This window comes from Strongyloides ratti (genome assembly GCF_001040885.1).
Source record: "Strongyloides ratti genome assembly S_ratti_ED321, chromosome : 2".
In the NCBI taxonomy this organism is placed as follows: domain Eukaryota; kingdom Metazoa; phylum Nematoda; class Chromadorea; order Rhabditida; family Strongyloididae; genus Strongyloides; species Strongyloides ratti.
The window spans coordinates 9,974,181-9,996,537 of record NC_037308.1 but is presented as its reverse complement, the minus strand read 5'-3'; the positions used below and the strand labels follow the sequence as shown (position 1 = coordinate 9,996,537).

General features: G+C 22.3%; 11 protein-coding genes across 11 annotated transcripts; 5 read left to right on the top strand and 6 right to left on the bottom strand.

Annotated features, from left to right (window-relative positions):
• Positions 1–185: 185 nt before the first annotated feature.
• On the top strand, positions 186–536 carry SRAE_2000317400 (Tim10/DDP family zinc finger domain-containing protein; the record flags this gene model as incomplete). Its single annotated transcript, XM_024654335.1, has 3 exons — positions 186–209; positions 250–364; positions 412–536. 3 exons carry the CDS (start codon positions 186–188, stop codon positions 534–536), a joined length of 264 nt encoding a protein of 87 aa, XP_024507717.1.
• Positions 537–696: 160 nt separating this feature from the next.
• Positions 697–2,633, top strand: SRAE_2000317300 (Hypothetical protein; the record flags this gene model as incomplete). The annotated part of the gene is made up of 2 exons (XM_024654334.1): positions 697–1,340; positions 1,382–2,633. The coding sequence occupies 2 exons, from the start codon at positions 697–699 to the stop codon at positions 2,631–2,633; spliced, it is 1,896 nt and encodes a 631-aa protein (XP_024507716.1).
• A 677-nt stretch (positions 2,634–3,310) lies between these two features.
• On the bottom strand, positions 3,311–4,153 carry SRAE_2000317200 (Hypothetical protein; the record flags this gene model as incomplete). Its single annotated transcript, XM_024654333.1, has 2 exons — positions 3,311–4,014; positions 4,054–4,153. The coding sequence occupies 2 exons, from the start codon at positions 4,151–4,153 to the stop codon at positions 3,311–3,313; spliced, it is 804 nt and encodes a 267-aa protein (XP_024507715.1).
• A 105-nt stretch (positions 4,154–4,258) lies between these two features.
• SRAE_2000317100 (Peptidase M14, carboxypeptidase A domain and Proteinase inhibitor, carboxypeptidase propeptide domain and Proteinase inhibitor, propeptide domain-containing protein) lies at positions 4,259–7,949 on the bottom strand (the record flags this gene model as incomplete). Its single annotated transcript, XM_024654332.1, has 7 exons — positions 4,259–4,285; positions 4,458–4,528; positions 5,972–6,197; positions 6,235–7,005; positions 7,062–7,302; positions 7,375–7,611; positions 7,888–7,949. 7 exons carry the CDS (start codon positions 7,947–7,949, stop codon positions 4,259–4,261), a joined length of 1,635 nt encoding a protein of 544 aa, XP_024507714.1.
• Positions 7,950–9,549: 1,600 nt separating this feature from the next.
• Positions 9,550–11,315, bottom strand: SRAE_2000317000 (Zona pellucida domain-containing protein; the record flags this gene model as incomplete). The annotated part of the gene is made up of 3 exons (XM_024654331.1): positions 9,550–10,143; positions 10,697–11,173; positions 11,226–11,315. The coding sequence occupies 3 exons, from the start codon at positions 11,313–11,315 to the stop codon at positions 9,550–9,552; spliced, it is 1,161 nt and encodes a 386-aa protein (XP_024507713.1).
• Positions 11,316–11,776: 461 nt separating this feature from the next.
• SRAE_2000316900 (SH2 domain and PTB/PI domain and Pleckstrin homology-like domain-containing protein) lies at positions 11,777–12,908 on the bottom strand (the record flags this gene model as incomplete). The annotated part of the gene is made up of 4 exons (XM_024654330.1): positions 11,777–12,138; positions 12,250–12,442; positions 12,498–12,812; positions 12,867–12,908. 4 exons carry the CDS (start codon positions 12,906–12,908, stop codon positions 11,777–11,779), a joined length of 912 nt encoding a protein of 303 aa, XP_024507712.1.
• Positions 12,909–13,732: 824 nt separating this feature from the next.
• On the top strand, positions 13,733–15,138 carry SRAE_2000316800 (Elongation factor Tu, mitochondrial; the record flags this gene model as incomplete). The annotated part of the gene is made up of 2 exons (XM_024654328.1): positions 13,733–13,967; positions 14,018–15,138. 2 exons carry the CDS (start codon positions 13,733–13,735, stop codon positions 15,136–15,138), a joined length of 1,356 nt encoding a protein of 451 aa, XP_024507711.1.
• Positions 15,139–15,334: 196 nt separating this feature from the next.
• Positions 15,335–17,326, top strand: SRAE_2000316700 (Hypothetical protein; the record flags this gene model as incomplete). Its single annotated transcript, XM_024654327.1, has 1 exon — positions 15,335–17,326. The coding sequence occupies one exon, from the start codon at positions 15,335–15,337 to the stop codon at positions 17,324–17,326; it is 1,992 nt and encodes a 663-aa protein (XP_024507710.1).
• A 79-nt stretch (positions 17,327–17,405) lies between these two features.
• SRAE_2000316600 (1-acyl-sn-glycerol-3-phosphate acyltransferase epsilon) lies at positions 17,406–18,570 on the bottom strand (the record flags this gene model as incomplete). Its single annotated transcript, XM_024654326.1, has 2 exons — positions 17,406–18,287; positions 18,352–18,570. 2 exons carry the CDS (start codon positions 18,568–18,570, stop codon positions 17,406–17,408), a joined length of 1,101 nt encoding a protein of 366 aa, XP_024507709.1.
• Positions 18,571–18,788: 218 nt separating this feature from the next.
• SRAE_2000316500 (Bax inhibitor 1) lies at positions 18,789–19,514 on the bottom strand (the record flags this gene model as incomplete). The annotated part of the gene is made up of 1 exon (XM_024654325.1): positions 18,789–19,514. The coding sequence occupies one exon, from the start codon at positions 19,512–19,514 to the stop codon at positions 18,789–18,791; it is 726 nt and encodes a 241-aa protein (XP_024507708.1).
• Positions 19,515–20,151: 637 nt separating this feature from the next.
• Positions 20,152–21,246, top strand: SRAE_2000316400 (CDP-diacylglycerol--inositol 3-phosphatidyltransferase; the record flags this gene model as incomplete). Its single annotated transcript, XM_024654324.1, has 4 exons — positions 20,152–20,163; positions 20,569–20,578; positions 20,622–20,756; positions 20,801–21,246. 4 exons carry the CDS (start codon positions 20,152–20,154, stop codon positions 21,244–21,246), a joined length of 603 nt encoding a protein of 200 aa, XP_024507707.1.
• Positions 21,247–22,357: the final 1,111 nt, after the last annotated feature.

Sequence of the window (22,357 nt, the reverse complement as noted above, 5' to 3'; positions counted from 1 at the left end):
TTATAAGAAATCGAAAGAAAATTTCTTTAGAATGAAGTATTTACAAAATTAATTTATTGTATTTCAAAACAAATGATAAATATTATTGTGTTGGTCAAATGCAGAATACAAACACAATTCCAAAATATTGTCTCTTAACGTGAATTATAAAGGTAAATTTTTTTTTATAAAAAATTTTATTTATCATGTCTATTAATTCTCCAGAACAGGTAATTAACATATTAAAGTTTTTATAAATATTTTTAATAGCTTAAAGAATTTCTTACAGTATATAATATTATTACAAATAGGTGTTTTAATGCATGTATTTATGATTTAAATAGTATATCACTTATACCTCCAGAATCAGAGTGTACATCTGCATGTAAGTTACTTAAATATTTTTATCATTACAAAAATTATATTTATTAGGTTTTAAAAAACAAATGGGACTTAATCAGGAATTGTTAATTGCATTTCAAGAATCTTTTTCAAAAAAAATGACTCAACAACTTGAATCTCAGGAGAAAATTATTACTGACACAAATAAAAATTAACAAATAATGTTGTAAATATAAATATATATAGAATTGTTTGTTATTTACTTTAGTAGAATAGTTTTTTTTTAAAGTAATTATTTTTTAAAAGTGTTTTTAAACATATGTTTATTTGAATAATAATATATTTAATTTAAATTTAATGTTTTTAGAAAAAATGATGCGTCTTCAACATTATATATTAAGATTAAATAGGTTTAATAGATTAATCAAGCCAAATAATACTGTACAATTATGCTCATTCTCTACAGATAATTGGAATTTTGATGACCAGTTGCTTGATGCTGTACTTACTTCTGATAATAAGTTTAAAGGGAAACTTACACATAAAAATTTTAATAGTAATACATTATGTGAGTTAGAAGAGAAAATTCAATTTAAAAGACCAAATAATGAATTAGAAGTATCCATAATTTTTGAACAACTTGGCAAGTTCTTATCCTCTGAAACTCCCTTAGCTTTGAAGGAGTTCTTTGAAAATAATAAACTTGACACTGCAATAAATGCTCATATATTAGGTGAAACATCAAGTATAGAATCAATTATTGTTACATCAACTACAGTTGCTAATTTGTTTGGTTCATACTATGGCAATTTTGAAAATTTAAATAAAACCAATAAAAGTTTTATTTTACTCCAAAACATTTTAAATAAATGTTATTTAGATATTCAACAAGTTTCTTTTTCTCAACTTCCTATGGAAAAGTTAGTTCCATTATATTTTGTACTACACAAATATGGAGGAGAATTCATAAATCCAAAATTAATGGATGCTATTAAAGAACGCGTTATTCTACATGTAAAGTAAGTGTTTTTATACTAAATCTTAATTATTATCTTTTTAGTAACACCACATCAATAGATTTTATCCTTGGTCTTCTTGGAAAAGTTAAATTGACACCTGATCAAAGCAAAATAATTTTTAATAAAGCAAGAGAATTATTACCAAATTTATCTCTTAGTCAATCGGTTTCTCTTATACATTATATAGCTGCTACAAAAGAACGACCAATAATATTTCTTCAAGAGATTGCCCAACACATGGAATTAAAACAAGATGAACCTTTGTCAAGCAATCAATTAGTAGATTTGGCAAGTGCTCTTAATAAATTGTCATTTAGTAACAGTCAAATATTAAAATTAATTTGTAAAAATTTACCAGAAAATATTAAATCTACTAGCAATGCAAGTAAATTATCTACTGTCTTTTCATCATTAAGTTCTGTGAATTGTGGAAATAAAGACTTATGGGAATTAATGGAAAACTGGTTAAATAAAAACTATAAAGAACTCAATATTAAAGGTATTATTCAAGTGGTAATTTCTTTTAGTAAACTTAATTTACCTGCTGAAACCATAAAAGTACCTTTAAATTATTTTAATAATACTGTTACAATTAAAAATTTTGACAACAGTAATATATTGTTACGATATGTTTATGGAATGGCAATTTTTGGTAAAATGACTCCAAGAATGGCAGAAAGTATTTTGAAAAAAGAATTTGTTAATGATCTACTTTATCAAAAACCAGAAAATATGAAAATGTATTTATTGAATTTAATTGCTCAGATTGATTGTGCTGCTAGAAATGAATTAAATGATTTTGATAGATCTAAGTTTTCACTAAAAAAATACATCAAAACGGACACTGGCTTAATTAATGAAATAACTAGTATTATTTATGATAAAAAAGCTATAAATTATATTGAATTGGCAAATTCAGCTATTCAACGTATTTTAGGAAGTCAAAAAAAATGTAGTGGTCCTAGACTTATACAAGATGCATTTTTAGTAAATAATATTTTTACTTATATTGGAGATAGTGAAATTGGAATTGTTAATGATTGGGACAAACTTATCAATAGCAATGATCCAAAAATTGGATTTGTTTTTATTTCAAACAGACATGTTATTAGTGATATTGAAACTGGTGTTGGTATCAGAGAAGCTGGGGCAGTAAGTTTTAAGATCAGAGTACTAGAAAAAATGGGATTCAAAATAATAAGACTTTATGAGTCTGAATTTCAAAAAAACTCTACAGCTGCTGAAAATGTTGATTATGTAAAAAAAGAAATGGAAAAAATTTTAGGATTGTAATATTTATTTTATTGTTATAAACAATAATTAGATTGAGTTTATTTTTTTATAATATAAATTTTGGAAATAATTTAAACTTGAGCATAAAAAATGCTTTTTATATTTACTGTAAATCTAAAGAAGATTTCAATTATCCATAACATATTTTTAAACTTTAAATATTTATCAAGAAAATTTTCTGAAAGTAACCAATGAAAACTTGTGTTACTGACAATATTCAAATCAAAATTTTACTCATACCTCATAAAAATATTATTTTTTTTTTTATAAAAAAAATCAAATTAACTGAAAAAAGAATCCGAAATAGATTTATTTAAAAAATAAAAAAAATGAATTTTACCATAGGCAATCTCAAAAGATGAATTAAAAGTTTATAATGTATTTTATATTACATAAATAAATTCACTAAAGTAGATTTGTAGTAAATGTTCGTTGATAACCTATATTTTGTAAATATTTATGTGATAATAAATATAAGATAAATTTTTAAAATAAAATAAATAAAAATACCACACTTTAATCATTTAAAAATTTTCCATCAAACTATTTGTCTTTAATAAATTAATAGAGATTCTAAATGTTAAATGCAAAAAATTTCATTGCAAAAAAAAAATAGCCCCAGCAGCATTCAATAACCATAAATATATTTTTTCTTTATTTATACAAATAATTAAAAGCTATTTTAAATTATTATTATATTCACCTTGCAGGGGAAATTTTCTAATTTGTCCCACCTCATCAAAAACACATCTGAGGCTGCAATCATTCATAAACATATCTCTGTTTTCTTCGATAAATTTAGTATACACATTTGGTCGAGATCCATAGATTGCTTCTTCTATTTTAGGAACCTTATCATATTCATTTGTTTCCATTTCTTTTAACGCATGATACTTAACACCGAGACCAATATCAGAATTATTTTTGTAAAAAACATTATCTACTAATTGCATTGGGACAAAATGACTATTGTGAACAAGATATTTTTTTCTAGAACCATCTACATAACATTCATTTCTATTGGTAATGATATCATTTTTTTGTCGTTTTTCCTTAGAACCATTATTTGTGGAAGGTAATGGTTGATAAATGGATGAGTTAACCTCTAATTTTATTGGAGAATTTAAAGTACAGTCAAGTGACTTTCCAATTGCATTTTTTAATTTATCTGAATTTCCCCTATTAATGGATAAATTGTTGGTAATTGGACAAAATACAAAATCTGATTTATCACTGTTGTTTTCTTTAAAAAATGAATGATCACTACCAGATTCACTACTATCTCTTTCTATTAACAAATCTTTAATAGTTAAAAGAGAATCCTCATTTATTCCATCAATATCTGCCATCTCCTCATCAGTCTTACTAACAATTTCTTCCTCTAAAACAGTTTTTTCACTTTTTGATTTTCTTGGTCTACCTCTTCCACGTTTTAAAACTTGCCGCCTTATTGTTTGAACCAAACTAGGAAAATTATCTTTTGATACAACACCAGACTCAATATTTGTATGTAAACCCATTGAAAATTGGATGTTATCACTTGTGTTGTATTTGGTATAATGTTCTTAAGTAAAGTGCCTTTTGGAATTTTTTCCACTATGATTTGAAAATTTTAACAAATTTTACTAAAACAAAATTTCTTTTATTACAACCTGAAAGTTATATATATTACTATATATTTGTTACATATATTATTTATATTTGAAATTATTTGTTTATGTTTAGGTTTAATTTAAAGGTTTCTATATTTTCAATGTTTTTGTTTAATCATTATTATTCAAATTTTATTAAGATAAATTTATATAAAAAATATTTCTTACTTACCTTTTGTTTGAAAGTTATCAAATAGAAGCTAAGTAGTATTTCACCAAAATGATTCTTTGGTACAAAGATAACTTTATTTCCAAAATTTTAAAAAATTAATTAACAAACTTTTGAATAAATTTTCTTTTGTAAATTAATAAATTATATAATAAAATTTTTTTATAGATAAGAAAAAAAAAGTAATTCTTTTTGATCTTAATTGTATTAACTGTCAATGACTTTTTCTTTAAAAATTAAGAGTCTCACAACGATCCTTTAAAATGGAAGCAACTAAATAATGAAAGAATTACAGGTATCCACTTAATGTCTGCTGTTTTTTTTAAATGAAGTTAATTAAAAGAGTGTCAATTTTGCTTAAAAATTGTATTGTTATAAGTTACAAAGTTTTATTTTTTTTTATCTTTTTATACATACCAATTACAAAGTATTTTTTGATATTCCTAACTACAAGAATTGTATCTGTGTTGAATAAATTTTAATATAGATATATTTGACATGTAGTCTTAACTTTGGACCCATGTTAAACAGAAATACTTACAATCACTTAACATGATAATGTATAATTTAAAGAATTAAAAAAATATAACAAAGATTATATTAATTCGAGCTTTTGAAATACATCTATGATAACTTAAAAACTAATATCTTAAATTATCCTTTTATTTACTATTTAATTATTTTGTTTATAATTTAATATTAGTGTATTTATAATTTTAACATTTATAACTGGTTACTATGTAAACTTAAACATAATTTTTAAATTAATTTTATAAACTAAAAAACATAAAAACAAAATTTTAAATAATTACAAAGAAGATATAAAATTTATTACTAAGAATTATCTTATTTACATCAATTAAATAATTTTACAAAGAAATTAGTCATTGAAACATTTTACGATAGAGAAATCAAGTTTTTTTTTAATTAATAAAATTTGTAAAATATTTAATTGCACAATAATTTTTTAATGTTATAAATTTTTCAAATATATTTTTAAAAATTACTTTAAATATAATAACATGTTTTATATTGAAAAAAACTTTTTGGTAAATGTATTTATTTAGATATCATATTTGTTTGATTAAAATTTAAACTTTGACATAAGATTAATTTTATTTTAAAAAATAACATTTAACATTAAATATTGCTAATGGTGATTTATTATTAGAATGACCTCTAAGTTTTTAATTATACATTTTTCAATGTTTAATCAAAATGATAATGAGTTGTCTTTGAAACATTTATGTGACACATGGACTGGTGGATCATATTATTAATCATCATATTTATATTATAGAAAAATATTAAAAGTAGGATAAAATTAAATAAAATGTTTATATACTTATATTTTGTATATAAAATCCATATTTAGTAATATTATTTAAAAATAAATAGTTTTATTATAATGCTTTTTAAAAATATAGGTTATAATTATTAGATAATAATTACTTTTATTGATCAAAAAATTGATCATCTACAAAACCCGCAGGATAATGGACATCTTTCTCTCATACTTGGCCAATTTGGGCAAGCACCATTATTTGCCCAATATTTACATAGGGCATCTAAATCACGACACGTTGATTGAGAAGTAATATCATCATTCCTGGTAAAAGATGCAATATTATTTTTATTTGATTGTATAATTTGTGAGGAATAATCACCAGCTGGAAAAGACACTAATGTTTGGGTTGCTATTACTTTGACAGCTTCCCATGTTTCACGTGCCGTTGGAAGAATCTTAAAAATATCAATGATAAAAATATAATTTTATTACCTGATCTTCTCTTAATAAAAATCCATCATAAACACTCTCTTCTGGTCTAAGTTCAAATAAATAAGCATATTTAATACCCATTTTACCTTTAGCCCAATCTTCTGATCCACCTGATGCAGGATATAATGTATCAGCACCAGTACCAACAACATATTTTGTACCATAAACTCTTCTTAAAGCATCAGCTGCTCTATTAGCAGTACTACGTAAATCATCAACATCACTTGGATAAGTTCGTTGTTGATGACCAAATGGAAACATTAATATTTGTGAATAACTATGAAATGTTAAAAATGTTTTAATTTGTCCATTTAATTTATATACAAAATCTCTAACAGCTCTTGTTTCAGGTTCAGAAAATGCATGTTTACCTTGAAATATTTCTGAACATGGATCTGTTGATGAACCATATTGACCAAAGAACCAATCATAATTTCTATTGAGATCAACACCCTGGCAACATTGTGTTTTTGGTGGTGCAAAAAATCCTGAATTAACAGTAATACAAGATTGTGGACTTTTATTTTTTCTCCATAATCGAGTTTCGGGATCAGTACTACTTCTTGAATGTTCATATCCATCAGGATTAAGAAGAGGAACAATATACCAGTCAATTGAGTCAACTAAATTTCTTATATATGATTTTCTTTCATATTCATTAACTAATTGATCAATAAAATATAAAACAACAGATGGTGATACCCATTCTCTAGCATGAATTCCACCATCAATCCAAATAGCTGGTTTATTTCCTTTTTGTTCTGTTCCTATCTACAAATAATTATATTTTTTTTTTTTTCTTAATTTATATATAAAAAAAAACTTACTTTTATTAATGGTATTTGTCTACCTTCATGTGTTGTTCCAATTGGTTGAACTTGTACTCTATCTGGAAATGTTATAGCTAATGTATTTAAGTAATTTATTATAGAACCAAATGAATGGTATTGTGTATGACTGAGATTAACACGACGCCTAGATGATGATTGCCTTCTAAGTGATGTATCTTTAAAAGATTTTTCAAATAAAGCACGTTCTTTTGCCTCAGTAGCACGTTTTTTGATAATTCTAAAAAAAAATTATCCATTAATATTTTGTTTTTTTTTTTTAAAATTTCAGAATATTTATATATATACTTACTTTTCAACATCTGAAATTGTAACATTATGTGAAATTTTCCAAATATCCATCATTTTTGTAAATTTTTCTATATCCATTTCTTTAATCATAACTTGAACAATCCTTCCTGGTGATGTTGGTTCTTGCCAAAAGTCAAGTTTTGTATCTAAAAGTCCATTAGTTCCATTGACTTCTAAATGTTTTAAAAAGTCTACTTGTTTTTGAGTTTCTGGTTTTAAAGTATGTAAGGAATACTTTCTATAATAATGAAAATAATTTTACAAATATAATAATAGAGTTTTATATATTATAAAAAGGATAAGAGATTTTTATTTGTTCAATAAAACAATATACATTAATAATATTATCTATTTATATAATGCTAATAATTAAAAGATTTTGAAGTGAAACTTGTATCTTCAATTATAATTTAATTATACAAACAAGTATAATAAATATATATATATATGATTACCTTTATTATTATATTAAAGTAATTCAATAAAAATAAATAATAATTGGATAATAACTTACTGTTGAGATGATATAATTTCTACTATGAGAAATGATAGAAAGAATAACAAATAATGGTACATTTTTATTGTAATATCAAAAATAATATACTGATAATTTTAAATTTCATTAAATTTTCCTTTTAAAATAAAATATCCACAGTTAATGATACCAGATATGATTTCTTAAATAAAAAAAAAATATATTATAAAATAAATTTTTAATTTAAATATTAATAATTATATAATAAGAAGACGTGATTGTAGGCATTACATAATTTTATCATTACATCATTGTAATAATTATATATTTTACTAAGACGCATCAAAAATGTTAGAAAAGTGAAAACTAATTTTTAGTCATCATGTTCATATAAACAAAAATTATTAGAATTCTTTTCTGCCTCTAAATACCACAAGGTATAATAATAATTATATCAAGAAATATACTTTATATATATATATATGTTTATATATTTATATTATAGTTATAATTATGACGGAAGAGATATATAAATGTATAAATTAAAAGTAACAGGTTATTATGATAATATAGATATCTGCCAATTAATACAACGTCATCTATACAAATTATAAAATATTAAATAGTATATGGATAATAGTGAATAAAAAGAAAATATATAGTTTAATATATTTTATAGGATCAGTCATTTTTGGGTTGTATAGGAATAAGAGTATTTATAGGAGATGATAGGATATATTTCTTCGTTAACATGTACAGGAATTATTAGTAAGATCAAGTTTGATGAGACAAATATAATATATATACATTTTTATATAAAAATAGCTATATATAATTAATATTAAATTTACAAATTATTATTTAATAACAAAATATGATAATTTATATAAATATAAAACATTTTATATAAACTATTTTCATTACATATTACTATTTATTTCTAATAAAAATAAAATATTATTATTTTTAAAAAAAAAAAAGTTAAAAATAAAAAAATTTATACTACATCATTATTGTAACTCAAGGACTTTTTCTGTTAAATGTTAAAAAAAAATAATTTTATTATTGTTATATTGATAAAATAATTATAAAAATGTCAAAAAAAAATATATAAATCAATCAAAATTTTTATAATTATTTTTAGAAATAATTTATAATTTTTAAAAACTAGCCTTACCTTTAACTTTTTAGTAATTAAAAATCTTATTTTTCGTGTCATTTAGATAAACTAAAATTTAATAAATAAGCACACTTTTATAAGTAGTTTATAATAGGTAAGATTTGAACATTTTAAGAAAAGTACGAGATACTTAAACTCTTTTTAAATAACGATATAATTATATATATATATATATATATTATAATTATGCAAAAGACGCGTTTTATATTTTGAAAATGTTTAAAAATTTTATTACTAATGGTAAATTAAACAATAATCTTAAAAATATAGTTATTTTTCTTAAGGTATTTTAAGATTACTTTCCTATGTCTGATTTGTAAAGAATTTGGATTTATAGATTGTTTACTTTTTTTTTTATTTAATAATTTTAAATATATTATTAATCAAATAACAATAAACTATTTTGTTATCTTTTAAAGATTAGGCAAACAATTTTTATTGTATATTAAATATAATAGTATCAGAAATAATTAAACAATGGCTATACATTATTTGGATAAATTTTTTTTTTTTTTATTACATTACGTAAAAAAATTTTTTTCTTGTAATATTGATCTTGATCTATAAAGTATATATCCTATTACAATTAAAGCTAAAATAAATACAATAAATGTAACAATAATTATTATAATATGTTCTGGATAAATACAAAAAATTGGATTATTTATATCATTACCATTTGTGGTTGCCAAGACTAATTGAGATGTCTTCATTTTTGAATCATGTCTTTTTATACGAATATGAGCACTTACTGTTTCAATTTCCTCAATCTCTGAAAAACTTTTCTCCGGATGCCTTCTTTTTCTTCTTAAATCATTTTTTTGTTTTTTATTTTTATCACACTCTTTATCTTTACATTGACCATTCATACAAATTCTTAAATTACAAAATATATTTACTTCATTACTTGTTGGAAAAGCCCATGCTCTAATTTTATTGACAAATATAATATCATTTCCTTGGCGAAGTCTTTCAAAATCTCCCCAAATATTACCAACTTTTTGTAATGTACAACCATTTTTATCAGATAATTCTAATTCACTTTTAGAATCTGAAGCCCAACATCTTCCTATTTGTGTATCAACTAATGGCTCATCCAGTTTTACAAGATATGTCTATAAATATAATAATTATAAATTATTTTCACTTTTTTTTTTTATCAACAACTCAAGTATTATTAATTGAGCAAGTTTTATATAGTGTTACTTTTTTTATTTCTTATTTTTATTATATATATTTAAAAAATTAAATAACTTTTACTATTCAAATTAATTATTTATTTTTCTTTATAATAAACAATCTGGATTTTCTTAATTATTATTTATATAATATAAATAATTATCACTTTTTTGTTGTCTAATATAATATCAATTATTTACATAATGTATATAATTGATCTGATTGAAAAAATATACTTATGGATTATGTAAAGTAGGAAATGAAAAAAAAAAAGTAATTTTTTTTTTTAATTCGTGACATGAAGCAATTAATTTATAAAAGACTACCTTTAAATTATACTAAAGAATATAATCTAAACCATAAATATATTAATAGCATAGTATATAAACTAACTCACATTTTAATTACTCTTTTTTTTTATATACTAGAGTATTTAAGTTTATTCTTTTGTCATTGACTAATAATTATTATATTGTAATTTAAACTTACTATATCATCACCAATATTTAAAGGACCTCTCAATGCCGTTGCGTTAAGGTCATGTCCATTTAAAATTTGTACAGAATATTTAACATTTGGAGGTTTTAATGGAATATTATCTTTGATATTTAATACATTTGCTTTAATAACTTCTTGAGCAGTATTTGAGGAGTCAACTGTTACACCACCAAAATTAACAGTTATAAAATTTTCTGTCTCTTTAATTGGTTGTGTTGGTATACATGTTAATAAATATTTTTTATCACTTTTTTGAAGAAATTTGGCATTCTCCTGAATTATAATAGAATTTTCCAGGTTACCTTCATTATTTTTAACTGATGAACAACCTTTTAAGGGAATTTTTATTGTATAAATATCTTTGGATTGAATTGTTCCATTAACATAAACACAATTTGGATAGCCATTTTCAGAGTAAATTAAACCATAAAAAACTTTTTGAAAATGAACATTAAAAATAAAGTTATCCTTTACAAAAAAAAATTATTAATTAAAAGATTTTAAAATAATGATTATATACCTGATCACAGGAGACTGAAGTATCTACTAATCTATTAGCATTACAAGTTAATATTAAAAATAATAATATTAAAAATATTTTAAGAAACATAATTAATTTTATGTATTAAAAGATGCCTTAAAAAAAGTTACGGTATCTCTGAAATATAATAAGAAATGTAGTGAATTTAATAATAAACTAGTAATAATAATATTATACCTCAATATGAAATGAGTGAGCCTTTTATATGTCTATATATATATACTATTTTTATAGGCTGTAATTATAAACTACCTTCACCAAAAGAAGATTTTTGTTATGAGGAAATGATTGTTAGGACAACCCATGTATAATAAAAGAAAATTTAACAAAAATTTTAGATTTTTAACAATAAAAATGATTAATTATAAAATATTTAAAAAAAAAGAAGAAATAATAAATTAGTTTACTTGATAAAAATTTTACCCTATTATAAATAGAATTTATAAATTTTAATAAAAATAATAATAATAATAATTGTGATATTAATATATAAGTATATATTTATATTAAAAAAAAATGAGTAGACTTAATTAAACAATTGGACTACTGGAATCTCTTTTAATAGGATTCACTAATCTTACTTCAGCATGCTTTCCAAGATGAATATTTTCTTTTGTTCTCATAAAATATTCAATAAGATGTATCAAAGAGTCATACTCAATACCATTAACTTTATATATTTTAACATCTTTTTCAAAGATAAAATTTCCAACAGTCTCATCTGAACAGACAACAGATAATACATAACCTCCACGGCTAGTTCTTAATAAAAAATCTCCAGGAATTTTTAGTAATGCTGTGGCTTCTTCTCTTGTTTTATGACCATGATACCATGGATATGTCTCTAAATTTGATAATAATGGATTTGTTTCTTTAGGAAAATTTCTTTTTCCTTAAATTTAAATTATAATTATATTTACAAATTGTTAAATTATTTGTATATTTTTTTTTAGGAAAAAAAAATTAGTTGAAATTATAAAATAAATTTTTTTTTTTTACCTACTTGGTGGAACAGGAGGAGCAATTGGTTGTTTAAACATGTTATTAACGACATGTTTTTTATTTTCTCGGAAATTGTGATAAATATCTCTGATTGCCTTCATCATTTGTGGAGGTTGCCCATGCTCACAATGAAACACAAAACATCGTCGATGGCCTTTTTTTTTTGCAATATAAGCAAAGAAATCACTTAAAACCTATAAAAGTTATTTTTTTTTCTATTTAACTATTTTTTTTATTTTTTTAACATACATCATCACCATTAAAAGCTATACTAATATCTATCCAATTATTATATGAAACTCCTGGTTTTTCATTTGGTCCAGGATTTACACGAGTAATAGTAAATGAATTATTTGTAATATTCATATCAACATCTATTTTCATTAATAGTGGATTATTATGTATACCAATATATTTTTCTCTAATATCATTAGAAAAATTATTGTTTGTTTGAAGTAAATTTGCCTCATAAGCAACTAATTCAATACACTTACTAACAACATCTCTCTGAACAGATTCTGTTAAACCTCCTATAGGATGATCAACTTCTATTATTCCTACTAGCTTTAAAAAAAATAATATTAAAAAAAAAGGATTAAAAATAAATTTGTAACTTACTACACATCTGTACTGTACAGTTGCCTGATATTGAAATGCCATATATAAAAAAATTAAAAAAAAAAAATTTTTTTTTTATTTATAAATTTTATAAATAATGATGATATTCTAAATAACTACTAAATTATTATTATAACTATCAATAATGACTAAGAACTATATAATTTTCAAAATAAAATTTTTACAGTAAAAGATATACATATTTAATCTTTATTAAAAATAAAAAAAAGCAAAGTATTTGATAAGAAAAATTTTGATGATTAAAATAAGTAATATAAAAAAAGAAATATTATAAAAATAAAGATTTTCTATATTATTAAATAATCAAAATTGTGTATTATTCTTTCTGGACCAATTTTTGCATCACTAAAACTATTTAAAATGTTACTCTATTTTAAATAAAAAAAATATAAAATAACTATGAAAATGACTAATTGTGACTAATCAGTTTCTTTTAATATAAATTTAATAAACAAATAATAAAAAAATATTTTTTTATTCAATATAAAATCTAGATATAAATACAAAATTTAATAAATATTAATTTATATATATATATATATTTTTTTAAATAACAATAAATTTATAAATAATATTATTTATAATAAATAAACAGTATATTTATAATAAAAGTATTATAATATATTTAGATAAAAATTATGTAAATTCTATAATACTTTTTATATACAATGACAAGTAAAAAATTAGTGTATTGTATCACCTTGACTACAAATATGCACAATATGTAAGTATTGGGATCACGTTATGGAGTCTTATAACGAAAATAGTTTTAATATTTTTCTATCAAAAACGTCATTTGAAGATTTTTTTATTTGTCAATTTCTTATCACTATAAAATATCAAAAATGTTGTCAACATTTATTACAAAATCTTTAAATCCATTTCAAATTAATAATGGAATAATATCAAATATTGTATTTAAAAATACTATTTATACTTCATTAATATCATTGGCAGTTACTCAAAAAAATAAATCTGATATATTTAAAAAAAGTAATTTAAATGTTGGCACAATAGGTCATATTGATCATGGAAAAACAACATTAACATCAGCTATTACAAGAGTTTTATCAGAAAAAGGTAGATTTTTTTTAAAAAAAATAATAATAAAATAAATATAAATATTTTAGGAGGGGCTAAATTTTTAAAATTTGAAGAAATTGATAAAAGTAAAGAAGAAAAAAAAAGAGGAATTACAATAAATGCTGCTAATGTTGGATATGAGTCACAGAAACGTCGATATGCTCATACTGATTGCCCAGGTCATAAAGATTTCATTAAAAATATGATATGTGGTACATCTCAGATGGATGTTGCTATTTTAGTTATTGCTGCAACAGATGGAATTATGCCTCAGACAAAGGAACATCTAATTTTAGCAAAACAAATTGGTTTAAAAAATATTATTGTATTTATTAATAAAGCAGATTTGGTTGATGATGATATTCTGGAGTTATGTGAATTGGAGGCACGTGAACTATTGTCACATAATGGTTTTGATGGTGATAATGCTAAAGTTATTAGAGGATCAGCATTATCTGCTTTGAGTGGTACTGATAAAACAAGTGTTGAAGATCTCATAAATGCTTTAGATGATATTCCAGATCCTGAAAGAGAACAAGATTCAAATTTTCTTTTACCAATAATGCAAAAAGTTAAAATTCAAGGAAGAGGTACTGTTGTAATTGGTACATTAGAAAAAGGAACAATTAAAAAAGGTGATCCAATTCAACTTATAGGGTTAGATAGAGATGTTAAAGCTGTTGCTTCAGATATTCATGTATTTAATAAATCTGTTCCTTCAGTTTCAGCTGGAGAACATTGTGCCATATTATGTAGAGGAGTCAAAGCAGATGACGTTCGAAGGGGAATGTGGCTTGGTACTCCTGGTTCTATAAAAACAACAAATTTACTTAAAGCTGAACTTTATTTATTAGATGAAAGCGAAGGTGGTAGAAAAGTTGGTATAAGAACAAATTATTCTGACACAGTATTTTGTTCTACATGGGATCAAGTGGGACGTTTTCATATTTCAAAAGATATGGTAATGCCTGGAGAACATACAACAGCTCATATACTATTTCTAAAACATGTACCAGTAGAAAAAAATATTTCATTTACTTTAAGAGAAGGAATGAGAAATTTGACAATTGCTCGCGGTATTATAACTGATATATTAAAGCCAGTTGACATTGATTCATTTCATAAAATTGATATGAATGAGATAGTTAAAAATGCTACATCATTATAATGTATCTTTAAATGTTTAGTTAATTTAATAGGTAGAAATTTGTTTTTATTTCTGTTATACATAATAACTTGTTTTATTATTATTAAAATATTTTGCAACAATTAAAATTACTTTAAAGGTTTTATCCTTTTTTTTAAGATATCTTAATATAATAGCCTTGAATTTAATTATAATACTAATTTTATTTTATAGTTTAATGTCAACAACTAAAGAACTTTCAGGTAAATTAGAAGATTTTGTATGGGGTAGAGTTGATGAAAATAAATACTTGCAAAATGTTGGTGCATGTACAGAGTTGACAGATGAGAAATTATTACAAAAAGTAGATTTAATGCAAGGAAATTTAAATAAACAATTAAGAAAAAGGGTTGATGAAAATTATCCAATGTTATTGGAACAGGCTAGTGCTATTGAAGTGTTAGATGAAGTTCAGGAAGAATATCATCAATCAATGTCAAGAATTTATAATGAAACATTAAATTTATATAGTAAAATTGAAAATCGTAGAAAAAAAATTCAAGAAGATGTTATTATTTATGAGAATGCTATGAAATTAAGAAGAATTTTAAATAATGGTTTATTGTGTAAAAAACTTATTGATGATGTCATTAAGGAAAATGATATTTTAATAAAAGCTGAAATTGTATGTAAATTAAATGCTATTAGTTCAGAAAATCCAGAAATGTCTAAAGTTAAATGGATGAATGAGGGATTTCTTTATAAAATGCCTGAAATAACAAGAAATGTTAGAAGTAAAGTTGTTAATGAGTTAATGGAAGGTCTTGATACTATTAATGCATCAAAAGTTACATCATGTTTAAAAGCTCTAGACTATCTTCATTGTAGTAAAGAAGAATTGGCAAAAATTTATGATGAAACATCAAAACAATTAGATTCTTTATTTTTAAATGTTTCAATAAATTCAGGAAATAATGAAAAATTAAGTAAATTATTACCAACACTTAGTACAAAATTAAATACAGTACTAGAACAATTTGATTTACTTGGAAGTGAATATATAATAATAATGTCAAAAAAAATAGCTACGATTATTAAAAATCGTATTACGATTAATACTAAAAATTCAATGAGAGTTGTTCAAACATTATCAAAAACTATTTCAACACATAATGAAAATCATGTTAAAGCTATTAAAGATGCATTAATTCCAATTAAAGCTTCTATATTAAGTCAATCATTAGCAATATTATATGAAAAAATCGATGAAATATTTAATGAAGAAGATTTACAATACGAATCAATTGCTGAAAAATTAACATTTGAAATTAAATTAGAATTTTCTTCAGTTGATTGGGATCATACATTACAAAAAGATGTTGAATCTAATATATCAAAAGCTGTTAAATATATTGCTATTAAAATTGAAAATAATCTTAATATGGAATCTGATTATTTACATTTAACAGGAAGAGTAAACAAAATTCAACAAAAAAATTATGAGATGATTCATGTAGCACATTTGATAGCAGAAGAATGGAGATCAATTGCACAACCATTAACACAATTAGTTGATCAATCACTTGCATCAATTTCATTAAATATAAAAGAATTATTGTCTTTAGTCATTGCTTCAATGCATGAGGAAGACATGAATAAATTATTAAAAAATTCATCATGTAGTGGATATATAAGAGAAATGAGAGATCATCTAAAAGTTTTTAAAACACATGTTTCTGAATTAAAAGAATTAGTAGAAAATAATACAATTCTTTCAAAATTTATAGATTATGTTATTGAAAATATGCTTTTAAATTTTACTCTTATTAAACCGATTAAAAATTCAACCTATCAAAGATTTGCTGCTGATTTAGTATCACTTTGTGATAAAGGATTAAATCCATTAAATTGTAAAGCTTCTGTATTATTAAGTGATTACCAACAAATTACTGAATATCTTAAAAGTTTTGCAAATGAAAAAGAAAATTCAACTGTTAATATACCATTATCTTTACCATTATGGATTCACATACATTTTTTGATTAACAAAGCTGAAAATATTAAATTACCACATTTAATAAAAAAAATGGGGTACAAAGATTATGTAGAATGGTTTTTACATCTTACAGATAGAGAAAAGTATGATTTCTTATTTTCAATAGTACCTGATGATGCTGAAAATTGTAAGCATATTATTAAATTATTAAAACAAATAACAGCAAGAAAATAAATTTACCATTGGTTTTTTTTATTTATAATTTTATATGTAAACAACAAAATCTAAAAATAAATATTTTTATTGACCTGCTTTATAATTTTCTATATAAACGTGTCCATAAAATTAAAAATGGGGATAAAGCTAATGATGTTAAATAACATTTTCTAACATTAGAAGAATAAAAAGATGCAATTATTGGTAGTGTATATAATACTACACATGGTAGTGTTTCCAAAAGAGATATTGTTTCTAATAATTTCCCAGATTGATCAGAGAAATTTCCCGTTTCATAAAATTTTTCCATCAACAATTCTTTTTCTTCAAAACTTTTTATCATAAATACTTTATGACCAGACATACTTCTTGGTATACTATCAGGATGATGTTTTTTGATATAAATATGTATTGACTTATTTTCTGCTGCTTTAAGGCATAAATCAAACATATTTAATGGTTCACCTCTTATAGGCATTTTATCAGTACTATTATAACCAATTGTAATATCATAAACTGCATCTATATGTTGATTAAGATTATTAAAAGAAAGTGTAAATGCTTTTGAGTATGGTCTTCCAACATTCATAAATGCACGAATACCTTGTTGAATACACCAGTCATGTGTTTTATCTATAGAGGTAAAACTTTTAGCATTAAATCTTGTTCCTTCTGGAAATATACAAAGCCAATAAGGTGATCCTAAAGTTGAAAGATAATTAAGTTGCCTCTCAACAGGATCCAAAACAAATGAACCAAATCTTCTTACAAAAACAAAACCTCTTTGATAAACATACCAAGCAAAAAGTGGAACATATTGAAGTGATGCTTTTACAATAAATCGAAGACCATAATCTGTATTTTGACGATTAGAAAGAATGCTAAAAACAACCCAGTCTGCAGAGGATTGATGATTAGAAAGAACAATTGCTTTTTCTTCTTTTTTTATTATTTCATCATAATCACCATATACATATATCTATAAAAATAAAAATGTTATTTTTTTTTTTCTTAAAAATTAACAATAAGAAATTCTTTGTTACCTTGACATTTGAACAATTTTCAAATACAAAAAGACAAATTTTCATATATGTTGAAAACATCTTATTATCTATATTTTCAATCTGTCTTTTTGGTAAAATTATACCAGAAGCATGTAATAATAATGAACATGTTACATATGGAATTATTGAAAGTGACAAAAAAGAAGCAGGTACAATTGGACGTAAATTATATATAATTACAATAATTGTAAGTAACATCTTAAATAATGTTAAAAAAATATAATATATAAAAATTTTAATTGGAATACAGCAACCTTTGTAGTCAAAATTTTAAAAATTTATTATCATATCGTTTAATAAGAAACTATAATTAAATATGTAAAAAAAAAATTTATATATCATTCAAAGAAACATAAAATAAAATTTTTACATAATGTACTTTAAAAATAATATCATTTTTCTTTTTTTTTTCTTTATTAATCTCCACGTCTTCTATCATTTCTTTTTTCTTTTTCTCCAAGTATTCTTACTATGTATCTAAATACATTTACAAAGTCAATAAAAAGTTCTACCGAATGCCAGATGTAATCATTATTTCCCATACGTCTTTTTTCACAAATTAATTGAGTATCATATAAAATAAATCCACAGTTAATCAATAATCCTCCCCAAATAATAGCACCACTTAAAAATGTAGATCTAAAAAAGAGTGTGGTAATTAGTAAAGCAAATGATGCTGAAACTAAAGTTCCTCCAAGATGAAGATATTTGGTATTTTCAGCATATAAAGCTGCTAATGTAAAACTAGAAAAGACAATCAATGTAACCAGGTAAGCATTAACTATAATACTAGCATTGATAGAAGCATAATAAGCAATTATTGGACCAAGTGAGAATCCTGAAGAAAAAGTAAAAGCCATAAAATATCCAAATCTTTTATTTTCATTTTCTAATGTAGCTGGAATTGATGGGATAGCAATAAGAGTTCCAAAAGATATAAGTGCAAATATAAATTGTAAATTGTATAATTCAAAGTATATATTAAAAGCTGCTCCAGCTGCTGCTGTAAACATAGAAATTGCTAATGTTCCATATACTTTCTTAAGATGATCTTTAACCTCTTTTTCAAGTTTTCTATCTAAAGTATTAAAAGCATTTGAAATTGTTTCAAATACATTAGGAGTTCGTTGTGAAGTATTCATATTTTCTAAAAAAAGACAATATATAATTTATAAATAATAAGAAAATTGTTTATAATATTATAAAAATATACCAATGAATAAAATCAGGCAATAAATATATATATATATATACATATTATTTATATGTAGTATGCTGACGTCAATTGGAAAAGTGTAGAAATCGTTAAACAAAAATATTATTAAAGTTTATTTTAAAATTTTTGAAAAAGAAATTTTTTATATCTATCTAACTTTAGTATGCCTTTGAAATAAGACATTTTATCAATATTTAACATATAATAAAAAAAAAAGAAAAATAAATTTTAAAAATTTAAATATTACTAAGAAAAACATGAAAATAATTTTTAAAGTCAATTGTTAAAATATAATTTATCAAACATAAAATATTATTATATAAAGTATGCCAATAATTTTTTGAAATATATTATGACATATATAGTAGTATAACCACTATCAGATTGCATTTTATTACTATGGTATTATCGAAATGTAAATATAAAAAAGTATATTATAAGATATTTTGTAGTATTATCATGTGTTATCAGGATTAAAGTAACAAACATACAGTAAAGAAAAACTTTTGCGGTTGTTTCAAATGAATTTAAATCAATAATGAATATTTAAAGAACATAATATTATGTTTATCTACGTTAGTTATAATTTAAAATATATTATAAAATAAAATAAAAAAATTCCCTCATAAATGATGTCTTTTACTTAAATAAATATATTAAAAACCATAGAAAATTTTATAATGAGGTATATTACTTCTTTTTAGAAAGAAAAAAAAAATTAATTTTTCCATTAGCATAAGTGAGTTAATTTGTGTAAGTCTTCGCGACACCATTTTTCCAAAATGATACATAGTAATATTTCATGCAATAAATAAAATGATGTTTGTTCTCTTATAATATAAGTCTTTTTTCTTACTTGTGATAATACATTTTTATATTTTATAAAACTTTTATTAAAAATTTTTATTTTCTAAGAAATTAATTTTTTTTTAAAGATTTTTGAACATTAGATTAAAAAAGATTTATTATATTTTTTCCAGATTAAATATGGTAACTTCACAGGATGTTTTTCTTTTTTATCCAAATTTATTAGGATATGGAAGAATTATTTTGGCAGTTTTATCTTTTATGACAATGAGATCCTATCCATTTTTAACAGCATTTTTATATGGCACAAGTGGTTTTCTAGATGCTTTAGATGGTCATCTTGCCAGAACTTATAATCAATGTAAGTATATAATAATTTATTACTTATAAATTTATTAACTTTAGCTTCAAGATTTGGTGCTATGTTGGATCAATTGACGGACAGATGTACTTTTATGGCTCTTTTAATGTGTCTTTCTGTTTTTTATCCATCTTGGACATTCTTTTTCCAGATGGTAGCTATTATTGATATTGCTTCTCATTGGCTTCACCTTCATGCCACAGATTTAACAGGAAAAACTTCTCATAAATCATCTGATAATCCAATTCTTAATCTTTATTATACATCAAAGCCAACACTTTTTTTTATGTGCCTTGGAAATGAAGCATTCTTTGGTCTGTTATATCTTTTAAATTTCTGGAGCGGTCCAACATTTTTATCTATATCAATTTTAAAAATTTTTGCCGTCCTCCTTTTTCCAATAGCTGCAATTAAAAGTGGAATTTCAATTGTACATCTTATTACGGCATCACAAACAGTTGCGGAACATGATGCAAAAACTCACCGATAATGGATAATATAAGTATTTCCTAGTATAAAAAGTATTATTTGATATATAACTTACGCTTTAATACACAAAAAAAAATAATAGAATATTAAGATTTATATTTACAATAATACTATTATATTCTACTTAACACAAAATTTTTGATTAAATTTAAAATTAAAGTGTTTGGTAATATATTTTTAATTACAAAGTCATTTCAAAAAAAAAAAATGTGAAGAAGTAAATTAACAATAAATAAGAGAAAATTAATTATAATATTATATATAATTTTTATATTTTGGGACATTTATTTTATACTCATAAATTTTTTCTTCCATTCTTTTTAATGTATTCTACATTTTTATTTATTAGTTCTGTTATTTTACATTTATATTTTAAAAATAATTCTTGCTATTAGTAGTATTTAACAAGGATAAAATTTATTTTAGTCATTTGTTTTTTTTTTTTCATTTTTTAAATATTTTCAAAAAAAATTTATAATATTTAAAATGAGTTTTTATTTTTTCGAATATGTGTTACGATAAATAAAAATCAAGTTTATCTTTATAATTTTATATGCATCTCAAAAATTTTAAGTGTTATTAATTGTTTGTTGGTTCTTTTTTTTGTCAATTTAAGGAAATATATTATTATAACAACCACTTTTAAGGTTAAGTTAAATATCATTGTAAATGTTTTTAAATAATTTGAATTAATAACTATTGAATAGCTACTTATATATTTATATATATATAATTAATTCTAGATAATGGTAAATTAAACTAATTTTAAATTATTTATTAGCAATTTTTCATAAAATAATAAGCTTTTATAAACTTTTTTTTGCTCTTGATAAAAAATTATAATTTCTATAATGATTAATTAATGATAATAATAAGTTGAATTTCTTCCGTTATTAAATATTTTAAAGTTTTGATAGTATTGTTTTTGGAATTTAACATTAATACTTTGAAAAGATAAATTTTATAAAATATAATTAATAAAAATACATATATAGTATTTTTACTAGAAAAAAATACATTAACTTGTTGACTAATTATCTGAATTGAAATTTATTACTAGTAATTATTAGTAAGAATTTTAAGAAATACTTATTATAAATGTGGTTTAATTT